At 30.7% G+C, this 12,964-nt stretch overlaps 1 protein-coding gene across 1 annotated transcript in view; it reads right to left on the minus strand.

The window, feature by feature from the left end:
- LOC129225212 (PH-interacting protein-like) overlaps positions 1-12,964 on the minus strand; it is a 101,599-nt gene that overhangs the window by 21,404 nt on the left and 67,231 nt on the right. The window contains exons 22-28 of the mRNA XM_054859779.1: positions 11,617-11,823; positions 11,299-11,500; positions 10,437-10,610; positions 6,548-6,821; positions 5,013-5,138; positions 4,437-4,593; positions 87-245 (exon numbers count right to left, since the gene is read on the minus strand). Coding sequence (XP_054715754.1) covers positions 87-245; positions 4,437-4,593; positions 5,013-5,138; positions 6,548-6,821; positions 10,437-10,610; positions 11,299-11,500; positions 11,617-11,823 — 1,299 coding nt within the window. The remainder of the gene's footprint in view (positions 1-86; positions 246-4,436; positions 4,594-5,012; positions 5,139-6,547; positions 6,822-10,436; positions 10,611-11,298; positions 11,501-11,616; positions 11,824-12,964) is intronic.

The raw sequence follows: 12,964 nt of genomic DNA on the forward strand, positions 1-12,964 counted from the left end.
TTAACTACCGTAAGATACATTGATATACATTTTACAGACAAAACATAATTAAAATGCTCAAACAAAGCTAAATTTTAACTACTTACAGGGTATTCATTTAGACTGACAGGATTTCTGAATGGTGTAGAGTCATCACAAAGAATAATCCTTTCCAATAAGCTTGAACATTGCTGTTTCCAACTTTGTGAGGTATATTTTTGGCTTCCCAAACGAACTCGTTTGCCTGATTGATGATGAGCACTTTGCTATAAAAAAAAACAACCACACACACACAATAATTAGGCACTATTTTCGTACATGACATTTAAAAATTAGATGAAATAAAAATCTCATGTCATGGTGTTTGTGCTTGTACTCCTCAACCGATTTTTATGAAGTTTTAATGAGTATTTTGTAGGTATGAGAATAGGTAGTAAAGAATATTTCATACCACTAGATAATTACGGATTCCATATCCAGAATTTTTTTGCCAACCAGATGTCAAAATGACGCCAAGTTCTGGCAAAAAAAAAAAAAAAAAACTCCTAATGATTTTAATTTTTATTTGTAGGAAGGACAGGGTTGGCAGGTTTCTGCCAAGGCGGTAAAAACCACTGGTAGAAACCGGTTAAAACCGGCATGGCAAAAACCCCTTTCTGCCACATTTATGGCAGAAACTGGCAGAAACTCAAAAAATGACATAAATGCAATTCCTGACATACAATAGAAAATGTATAAGAAAAATAATTAAATATTAACCCAAATACAATTTATTTACAACACTATCACCATTCAAAATCAAATTTTACATTGTTTTCACACTGCAGCAGCCTGTAACAAAATACAAGTTTTGACGCTGTTTCTAACCTAAACAATTTCTTAATTTGTTGTGCACAAAGGAGAAATTTGAGAAGATTCTTTCAATCCCATCAAAACATCGATGTTAGAAATTAAAACATCGATCTTTTTATCAATGTATAACATACATTTTTGAATATACTACACTAATTTAAGCAATACAAAAGAATACGTATCCGATGAATATATTGAAAATACTGAACCTCAAATCATAAATATAATTTAATAAGAATAATTTCGCAACAGCTTGGTATTATAGTTGGGCAAAAATTTATAATAAGACAAGCACCGGTTAATACAATCTAGTTATAGTAATAAGGAAATATTTTCAAACTGAATTAAACTAAAAGTAAATTTACATCAAAAAAGAATCTAAGAAAAAATGCATCATGCACTTACCGTCAGTTGAATGATGAGAAAAAGTTGTGTAAATTATTTTAAAAATACAAAATTAACTCTAACAATAATTTTTAAGAGTAAGAAATATGTGTTGTACTGTTAGTTAATAATTAAACACAAATTTAAGGTAATAGACGGACGACTTGTTGGAGGAAATTGATAAGTAAGCCCGAATATTGGTGTTGACAGTTTGGAGAAAAAGAAGTTTCCTTACTTTGTCCCCCCAGAAGGGCATTTCTCTTTTCGCAGACTATCCCACCAGTCTGAGAAACATCTCTTTCGATGGAACAGAAGTTTCCATCACTATCAAATGTGTATTGGATTTTCCTTTAGTTTAAGAACTGGAGCCTTGAAATAGATTGCAAGTTCTGGCACCAGACTACCAGTGTCAGGTTCTTCCAATAGCTTTGATCTCTTTTTTACTCTCTAGTTAATCTTTTACTATCTTGTAGTCATCTTCAAAAAAATCATCCTCTACGCAGAAAAATTGTTCTTATAAAACGGGTGCAAAAAATGATTTTTTTTTTTTGGCAACTCCATTAGTAAACTTAATTACCTAGCAAGAAGATTGGAGCAAAATTTTATGATAATTTTCAATTAAAATGCAAAAACATCAGCATCGGAAAAACATTGAAACCAAAACATCGATAGTCCAAAAACATTGAAAGTAAAACATCGATGTTAAAAACATCGATATTTTAACAAAAAAATCGATGTTTCCAAAACATCGACATCCATGTTGCACCCCTAGTTTCAACCAATGAAACTCTTTACATTTATGAGTCAGTGAATCTAACCAATTATATTGTTTCTTACATACAGCAAAGTTGAAGACTGTGTTAGTACTTATATAATTGGATTATTAGCTTTCCATAGAAATCAAAATTGGGAAGGAGGGGGGGGGGGGGAGAGAGAGCTCTTTGTTCTTTGAGAATAGCTTTATTCAGTTATATTAAGTGTAAAATGACAAGTTTCTGAATTTTAGAATTTAATGAAATAAAAAAAAAATCTGTATTTATTTAAATATTTGATATATCACACTTTATATTAAATGCAAACAAAATAATTATAAACAAACTGAAAAATTTGTTAGTTACAACATTACAAGGCTAAAATTTCTAACACATAGCAATTTCAACTACAATAAATTTTACTTTGCTTTAGAAATGTCAGTCTTGTTATTTAACATATTTTTACACTAATTATTAAATAACTATTATATTAAGTTTTTGCAATGACGAAATGAGTTATATATTTTATTTTACTTAATTGCCTGTCATTAAATAATTACTAGAGCTATTAAAAACGTCAGTTTCTACCAGTTTCTGCCGGTTTTTACCGGTTATAACCAGTTTCTGCCACCGGCAGGGCAAAAACCAGTTTCTGCCGGCAAAAAGCCAACCCTGAGGAAGGACCTAGTCGGAAATCAGAGACCCGAGCCTTGTGCAGGCCCGGCTCAAAATCGTAGCATAAATTTACTAAGTTGTATGGCGGAGGGCCTTGCAACGATGGCATGAAAATATTCAGGAGGAAGGCGCTAAAAATAGCATCAATACACTACCAATCTCTTCGAACAATGTTTCCACTGCTGAAGAACATGAATGAGTGTCGATTCTTCTGCCACAAAAAAAAAAAAAAAAAAAAAACCAAGGTCTCTCCTTGAAAGATTACATTTTCAATTCTTAATTACTATCCATTCATATTCCATGAAAATTAGCAGTAATAAAACAAAAATTACAAAAAAAAATGTTGTGTGTCAATTGCAATTACCTTATTTGTATGGTTTAAATGCTAAGTATTATGATAGTGCCATAAAACATATTTCAAGAGAAACATGGAAATAAAGTGTACATGTTGGCAGTTCATAACTTTTGATTGCTTGTCGGCTAGGTGTCTCAGTGGTTAGGCACTGGCTTCGTATGCTTTTGGCTGCAGGTTTAAACCTGCAGTTCAAATTTTCAGTTAGTGGATTTTCGAGTTGAAAAAAATCGTTAGTGTGCTCACATCAAACGATTGAGGCATGTTACAGATCCCTTTAGTGCCTGTTTGGCTCACAAACTTTGGTACAGAAATAGCAAGGATTTTGGAAGTGACCTTTCTTTTGGCTCTAGGCTTTTTAGCAGAGAGAACAGATTTTTTTTTAAAAATACTAAGCACTTTTCATAATGCACCCAAAAGTACAAAATAACTTTTCTGGGTCAGAAAGGACAATTTAAATCTTCCTGTAGTTTTCAAAAATTCTAAGAAAATGCCACCACAAATGAAGAAAAGTGCGGCTCAAGTCATGAAGAGGATTTTTTTAATCATTATCTAGCTTTCAATCACAACTTTGCGTGTTGAAACATGCATATTTTTCTTATTGGGAAAGTTTGGTTTGAAATTACTAGAACTGCAATTTTCTTCGTTTGTGGTGTCATTTTCTTAGAATTTTTGAAAACTACATTAATACTTAAATTGTCCTTTCTGACCCAAAAAAGTTATTTTGTCCCTTTGAGTGCATTATGAAAAGTGCTTAGTATTTTTTAAAAAATTCTGTTATTTTATTATTTTTAGTGTAAATGTATTTCAGAAAGTGAATAATGTTACCATCATGAAACTTCACCTATTTTTCCATATAAATTCTCCGTATTAAAAAAGCTTTAAGCAGTTGGCACTAAAAATCAATCACTGTTACTCTCTAGGATTTATTTCTTTGCTAATTCAATTAAAACCATTAAAATATTAAAGGTTTCCCACACTAATTTATGCTTCAAAACATGCTAGTTACTCGTGATAAAGATAGGCTCTTTACTTAGCCCCATTATCGATTATTGGCATAGATGAGAGCAATGATATGGAATACATTTCATGCTTGCTCCAGAGAAGCCATCATTCACAATTCGTAACAATGGGTTTGATATTTAAACATTTAATGGGGAAATTACATAAAATTTGTTGTTATCCATCCTAACCGAAATATTTTTATTTTACAATTTTAATTTTTCAGCGTTAAGTTGCACCTTAAGATTATGCAAATCATTTAGTGAAATCCCGAAGTCTCTAAGTGGTCTAGTGGCTGAGATTTAAACAAAAGCAGGCCTCAGATTTTTCCATGACAATCAGGCCAAGTATAATAAAAGTGCTTAAAACTGAGAAACCACATCCTTATGAAAGATTTGACATTTGAGCGCAAAAAAATATTTTGCACATTTATATCTTACTTTTTTTCTTTTCATGCGATTCATAGTTGTGTGCTCTCTTTCACTGTCAGATTCACTGCACAAAACATCCAATTCACTTTGAGAATCTTGAGATCTTGATTGCTTGGCTTCCATCATTTCATGGTATAAAGTCATTGGATCAGAACACAATGAATTTCTATTTATCAACAAAAAGAAGAAGAAAGAATCAAAATATGCAAATTCGAAAAATAGAATTACTAATTTATAACTGAATGCTTAAGAACACAAGAATGATCCATAGACTATTATGAATTAGAGCGCACACAAAAAAGATTCTCCGACAAGCTTTATTTTTACAGGTTTTGGTTCAATAAAGAGATCAAAACCAGTCATGCCTGTTTCTAGTAACATCTTATGTAGCGCATTTATGGCTAAAACTTAATAGCTTCAATTGCTCATTTTTAAGAGATAAATTGATAATACTGAATAATTTTATACTTTTTATATTTACAGAAATGATTTCGCATTAGTCTTATCCTTGATTTAAAAGACATTGAGGAGAGATTGAGGCAAAATAAAAATGTAGTTTTAACAACCAATAAAACATCCACTTACTCAACAAATCTTAAGCATAGATGCACAACACACTTTGCTTGCTTCACAATACGACTAGAAGGTTCATTGAACTTTTTTGCATTGATTAATATAAAACGAATATCAAATTTAACAGCATCCAGCCTCCTGTAATTAAACAAAAATCAAAGATTTCATTTCTTCCCTACTTATGTACAGACTGCAAAACTGAAAATATTCGATATTAATAATGTCAGAATATATTTAATAGGGAAACAAAAATAATAATTATAATAATAAGCTCAATTTTATTTTTTGAATATTTCAGCTTAATTACATTTGAAGCTCTATTTCATTTATTTTTTCTTAATATCATTTCATTGTTTCATGTATTAATTACATTAAGTGTACTCACTTAGCATTAAAAAACTGACGCGGACATCACATGTGTATGCCTAATTAAATAATTTATGCATTTTAATACATCAAAACAAATGAGTGAATGTACCCATTAGAAGTAACGCTTCATAAACATGCATCCATTTTTTAATGAATTCTTAAACCCTTTCGAAAAAATAAAGGTATGGTAGATATAGAGAACAGCTCTTTCAAAAAAAAAAAACATTGATGTTTTGTTGGCACTGGATTGAAATTTCAACAAAAACTAGGATGTGTTAGAGAACATGCAAAAGGGGAAATTAAATTTCAAGATCTTTTAAAATAAAAGATTGAATAAAAATTTAACTTTTTTTTATTTTAAAGAAAAAAGCTAAGTTACTTTGTGATTGATATACTTCCTAAAAAAATCAAATAGTTGTGCTCTTCGAAAACTATACATACACAAACAAGAGAAATAATTTTCCAGTCAAGGCTAATAAATATTTCCTACACAAAGAAGGGCCACATTCCATTCCAAGTGCTAGTCTTACCTGTCACTTGGAGTATTGACCATGAATCTTTTTGGAATGTCAATACACAGGTTAGCTCAACATTTAATTACTTCTTTCTACCTTCTTAAAGTTAACAGCTTGATTAGGACAATTTGTTTTGTGCCTTCTGCTATAGAATGGAATTGTACCCTATACTCCATGCTACATACATCTGAGACAGTGGGAAGCAAAGGGATGTAAGTGGCAAAATTAAAAATTTGGAGATAACCAGTACAAATAGTAGGGGAACCTCTCCTCTGTCACGGGGCAAGATAAAGTACAAGTAGCCCTTGTAGGTGCTGCTGTACAGCACAACTTAGGGGGAAAAAAATCAATGGAAGCCTATCTAAGATGTTATTTTTATATGCCTTTTACTCAAAACTTGAAAATGTCCACTTAACATCCCTTTGCTTCTCACTGCTTCATCTGGTCTTTCTTGATGGATTAGTCATTCTTATTTTGCAAAAAACTTCTAATTCTATGCTTGTTTCCAATGAATATTTAAGCCTAAAATACCTATTAGTTAATCAAGTTAAAATAATTCGAAAGATTGTTCAGAACGTTTTCAATTCAAGGGAAAATTTCTACAACCAAATGCTTTCATTCCAGTGAAAAACATACAGCTAAGATACCAATAAGATTACAAACCTATAAAATCTGTTTTCTAAACGAGCTTTAATTGTCCCTAAATCCATGGGATACTCCACCACTATTGCATAGCTGGGATACTGATTCAAATCGACGGGATGAACAAATGGTTCTGTAATGGATAACTCCATTATCCTATTCAAACCACGAGTTAATCTATCACAATCATGATTTTGACCAAAAGAAGACCATTCATGAGGCTCAGGAAAGTACATCATTAACAAATGTTCTTCAGCAGTGATATCAACACTTCCACCTTCTTCCTCGGGCAATCCTAGAAGTCGTAAAAAAAAAATTATAACATAAATTTTATGTTGCATTTACAACAATGAAAAATTTACTTCATGAATGATTTTCAAAAAACTTTTATTCTTTTTCAATGAGAAACAAAAAAAGAGTTGTTTCAAATGCTTTTTATTATGTCTCATTTATTGAGAAATACTAATTTAAACAGTAGGAAAAAAATGTATGGGGTCATTCCACAAAAAAGTAGCCACTTTTCCATAAACTTATGTATTTATATACATATTTTAATAAAAAGTAATAATTTTATAAGGTAACAACAAAATTTGTTGCTTAAGAAATCACACATATGTTCGTAATTTGTTAAGCAACAAATTTTTTTGCATAATCATGTTAGAGTATTACTTTTAATGAAATATATGAGGCAATACCTGCAGGACAAAATTACGTTTTCCGTGGAATGGCCCAAAGACACATTTTAGGTATAATTTTAAGAGATTTTTAGGGCACTCAAAAAAAAAAAAAAAAAGTGCAAATAATGCACCAGCTAACAGTATAATTTACTTACTAAGAATAGGTTACTTCAAAACAGGTTTTAAACTATAATGGAAATGCATTTTCTCTTGTTTTATGTAGAGTGGGACAAGGATGCAAAAATATCAATGTTATTCTTAAACAGCAACTATCCAAAAACTCAATTGAATTTTAATTGATGTTAAGCATGTAAAAAACCAATTCAAGACAGAAATAATATATAAGCCTGCAATGAAAGAGTATTAATATTTTATCCATAAACAAATAGTAGGGGAACATGGGGCAAAGTGAAATGGTGAAATATTTACTCTGCTTTAAGCTCCAACTATCTGGTATTATTTTGACTATGTAGTACCATATATAGTCTATTCCAGTCAGGAAAAAAATACCGCCGAAGATTAAAGCATTTGGTAATACAAGCAATTTAAAAAAAATTGATAATCATATTATAATATTTTGTTGCAAGTCAAAAATTATTTCTTACTATAAAATGATAAAGTTCTTGTTATTAACATTTTGACTATTGAGACCTCCTTATATTCAATGCAATATTAATTTGATTTATATTAACTTTATTTGTATTTTTAATAAATTATACAATTAGTCATATACATACGGGGCAAAGTGAAATAGTTTTTTCCATTTACACACTCAAACATTTAAAATGAATCACTTAAGTTTTCATTTATTAATTCATTTACATTCTTTCATTTAGTAATTCACTTATTTCTTCATTCATTATCTTATTCATTATTTTACTCGCTCATTTATTTTTCTTCATACATTGATTTATTCATTTATTGCTTCATTATCTTTTCACTTATTCATTTAACCTTTTATTTAACATCTTTTTATCAAAAATATGTTTTATAATCAAATAGAAAATATCTCATTAGAAAAATATTTCATTTTTCACTTTGCCCCATGAAAAAAAAAGTAAAAATTTTCCACTTTTTTTGAAGATTCAAATTTATTGCCAAAACTAAAAAATACTGTTTCAACACATGCTTTATTATTAAATAGAATGTCAGTGCTGCCAGATGGTCAAATCCAGATTTCCCCAATTCCCTTCCAATTTTTCCCCAAAAAACGATGTTTTCTACCAGAATTCCCCTAATTAAAAAATTATTTTTCCACTAATATTTTCAGAAAATTAATCGACTTCGTCTAATATTTTTTGTCTTTTGAAAATTTTTTTTCCCCCAAATAGCCAAATTTTCTTATAAAATTCCCCAACTTTTTTTTTTCTTCCCATTTGCACTTTTTTTTTTTTTTTTTTTGTTTTCTTTATCTTTATCTTTCTTTATTTGTACTAATAATAAAGCTGAAAGTATCTCTGTCTGTCAGGATCTCTGTGACGAGCATAACGCCTAGACCGTTCGGCTGATTTTCATGAAATTTGGCAAAGAATTAGTTTGTAGCATGGGAGTGTGCAACATTAAGAGATTTTTCGAAAATTCGATTTTGTTCTTTTTCTATTCCAATTTTAAGAACATTTTCCAGAGCAAAATTATCATAAGATGGATGAGTAAATTACCCAGCTATCATATCGTGGAACCGTAATGTGGGCAAGCCAATTGGCGAGAAATTCATCATGCATTATTTGTAAATATACAGGGGAACCAAAAGACCTTCTAATTTTTTACTATGGGTAAAGCCATGCGGGTGCCACTAGTCATAAATACAAGCGCCTGAAAGATAAGAAATAGCCAAATGTTTTTTTTTCTACTTGCATTTGCTACTCTGCTTCTGTATGTACATTTAAACTATGATTTTTGTATATATTTATCCAAGAACATTCTTCATCACACTTATTTTTACCCGTTTCACGTATCAACTAGTTACTCACACAGAACATTAATGCGAATTCCGTAGCATAATATTCTACAAAATGCGAATTCCATAAAGTTGAGCAAAGCTAAACCAACGCTGTTTGATACAAACAATGTAACTACTACTTCCTGATGCGAATCTAAATACGAAAAAAAAATTTTTTTTCCTTGAGGTATTTTTCCCCACATTTTCCCCAAGGAAAAAAATTTTCCCCCAAAGAATTCCTCTCAAAACCCATTTCCCCAAAATTTCTCCAGAGAGCACCAAATTTCCCCAAAATGGGGAAATTTTCCCCAATCTGGCAACACTGTAGAATGTTCTTTCTTTATGCACTGTAATTTTCAAAACAAATTTCCAATTTCTTCACTTTGAAAAAAATCAGCCATCTTAACCATTTCACTTTGCCCCACATTCCCCTACTGTAAAAGCACACTTATTTTTGGGAAAAGGAAGTCATTAGGGAATTTGAAAGCTGAAAAATTTGCGAATTTTATACAAACAGAAAGGCAGATTAAAAGTTTTGGTGAGTAAAAATATTTCGTGAGGTTTAAATTTTCACGATTATGAAGGGCTCTTAAAAACCGTGAAAATTGAAACCTCATATAAAGAAGTGCTTTTACAGTAATCAAACAATCATTTCTTTGCAATGAAAGTTAATTAAACCTTATATAAACAAAATTAAAATCAAAAGGCAAACAGAGTTACATTATATATCTGGGAATGTTTAAATTGAATTGGTCATATAAATTATACTTAATAATAATGGATAAGTTTCTGATTATTGGTTTTTTAAAACAAGAATCAAAACTAAAGTGGTAAACTCTTGGTCTTGTATGAAATAGATTGATTTATTATCTGGAGATTTCAGAAAAAGACACAGTGTATTATTTATAAACATAACAACCGGTTTACAATGGAACTTTGCTAGTCAAGAAAGAACATTTACAGGTATCAGCTGACATTAATTTAAAGATTTAGCAAAACTTGTTAGCAAATCCTGCCTAGTGTATTAGCGTTGAAAATTGGAACATGCTATACTGTATAATTTAATAAAGACTTCCAAAGCAAAAGTGGCAAGAAAATTGCCCACAAAAGAATGGTAGGATATTTAAAAAGACAGAAGAGAGGCTGTAAAAGAGATTGCACGTTGGCAACATCACACTTTTGAGGAAACCTTATGAAACCTTAAGTTCCTGCTATTGTGCAATAATAAGCTGTAAGATAAATAAATAAAAACACTATTCTAAATCTGAATACTCTCATTCGTCTGGATACTTACGTTCATTATCAATAGGTTCAAAATCCCATGGACTCATGTGTTCTTTTTCACCATTGTCCCATTTAACAAAAAAACATTGAAACATAGAATCTGGAAAATTTGGATTCAAGGGTTTCTGAGACAGAATTGTTCCAAGCCACCAAGCTTTGTCAATGGCTGACCTGAAGCGATCACCTAAAAATAAAATGTTTGAGGCTTAAATATGTTGCAAGTCAGACTATAAGTAAAATAAAAAAAATTATAAAATGCAAAAAGTTTCCTTATGTGCTGTTCTGCCTCCCTTAACATGATAAATAGTAAAAACTGGATTCTTCCTAACAATATCAAGCGAACTGCTTTGCAAGTTTACTAAACACAAAATTACTAAATTTTTTCCTTATCCAAGAGTCTGCTGCTTGTTAATAAAAAAAATTCTCAATCGGCCACTTCATAAATTATTATTATTTTTTTTTTTTTAAGTAAAAGCTCACTTTTTAAAATTTTGTATTGACAAATTTAGCATTATATCCTTAACTTGAAAGACTTCTCAGAAAAAAAAAAGGAAGTGTACTAACAAAATATATGTAAATAAGATTCCTCAAAAATTAAAGAAAATTCTGGCAGCATTCTTCCGCTTGTTGTTTGCAATCACAATCTAGTCAAAACTAAATTTGCTACATCATGGTACATCATCATAGTATAGTTTATAATAGTTTGAAATCTCTTATACAAACACTAAGTAAATAACTATGAAACAGTTTAAGTTTGGAAATTGCTTAAAATTAAGCAGTAAACTAAAAAGGAACACAGTTACAAGATATTTTGTTCATTTACTTATACATTCATTTACTTTGTACAAAAAAGGAGAAAAGAAAGAAATTACCTGGCTTCCAATCATAGTGCATTGCTTGATCATAGTACTGCTTCAACACAATGAAATCAATAACATCAGGCATATCATGATATTTCACTGAAAATCTATCATCATGCTTATTTGCAGGATTTAGCAGTCGTAACTTCAAGCAGCATAAATGAGGAGGATGATTTTCAAAACATATATCTTCAATCACAGCCACTTCTTGATCCTGAAATTAATGAGGGACTAAATTTGCTGTCCAACGTAATAAATTCAAATATTTATCATCAAAAATTGAACTGCCATGAAATCATTTTAGAATAACATTCCAAGTTATTACAGTACCCGCAAGTTGATTTTTCTCCAAGGCTGGCTTCTGGTATAAATGTCATAAATTCTATTCCTCTTCACAGCTTGAACATATAATTCATGACCTTGTCTAAAGTAAACAACTTCATCGCCAACTTGAGGTACAAATGGTACTTTATGTGGCATAACATCTGTCAACCATTCAGGAGGACGGAACCTTTCGGGTAACTTTTTGCCATTAACCTAAGATTTGAAAATAAAATAAAAAAGATTTACCAAAAAAAAAGGAGCAAAATAATGACAAAAGGTAAATGTTACGAGTACAAGGTTGCCAACTGCTCCACATTTTGCGGAGGTGTTTCACAAAATTGGCGAAACTCCGCGACTCCACAAAGAAGTTCTTTTGCTCTGCATTTCCCAAGCGAAAGTTTTCAAGCTTAAATTTTGCCATTTTATCACAAAAATGTAAATATGGGAAACTAAAGATGCTTATAATCCATAATTGAAATAGTGTACAAAGCTATTTTATTAATTTAAAAATAATTATTTTTATACTTGTACTTAAAATGATTTATTAAAGCTATAAAACAATTTTAGATAAGTGGTTTTAGTTATTTTTATTGATTTTATGCAACTACGAACTGTTCTGCAAAATTTTGTATTGCTCCTCAAAATAACCACAGATGCTCCTAAAATTATTTTTCCGTGGTTGGTAACCCTTTGAGTATTTACAACAAGGCAAAATATTCATACATGCATTGATAGAAAAATATTAACTGGATTCATTTTTTAAATTATTGTACTAGACTATAAAATGACTGACAGCTAAGAATAAGATGCAACCACTAGAACATGGTGTGTGTGTAAGTAAGTGTCATAATGTAGATCCTCGTTTTATGCGGTTTCGATTATATGCGGTTTTAAAGATTTGATACATTTATTTTATTTTACGCAGATGAGTTTCGATTTTATGCAGATGCGGCAATGCAAACAGATAAAATTTTCCCCTCTTTTGAAATCCAAACTCCTAAAGATAGCAGATTATGCGTAATCAACTGCATTTTGGCGTGCTAATAATCGAGCTTGAGCCACTGCAGACATTTTATGCGATTGGTTCCAGAGCTCTTTCCAGAAGTAAAGTTATTAAACTCACACCGTTCAGAACTCATTGAAAAAAGAGCTTTTAGGAGTGACAAAGGAAGCCAAAACCAACGAGGATACCGAAGTCGGTGACGTACAACCAAAAACGTTCACATTGAAAATTTTGAGCCATTCCTAGACAATAGAAATGATCTTTCTGATTTGTTAGTGAAGGAAGATTCTATCAATGGAAATGACGCAAGTGATCATGGATGCATTAATGCTCTGCTAATCATTAATTACA

The sequence above is a fragment of the Uloborus diversus genome, chromosome 6 (assembly GCF_026930045.1).
Source record: "Uloborus diversus isolate 005 chromosome 6, Udiv.v.3.1, whole genome shotgun sequence".
NCBI lineage: Eukaryota > Metazoa > Arthropoda > Arachnida > Araneae > Uloboridae > Uloborus > Uloborus diversus.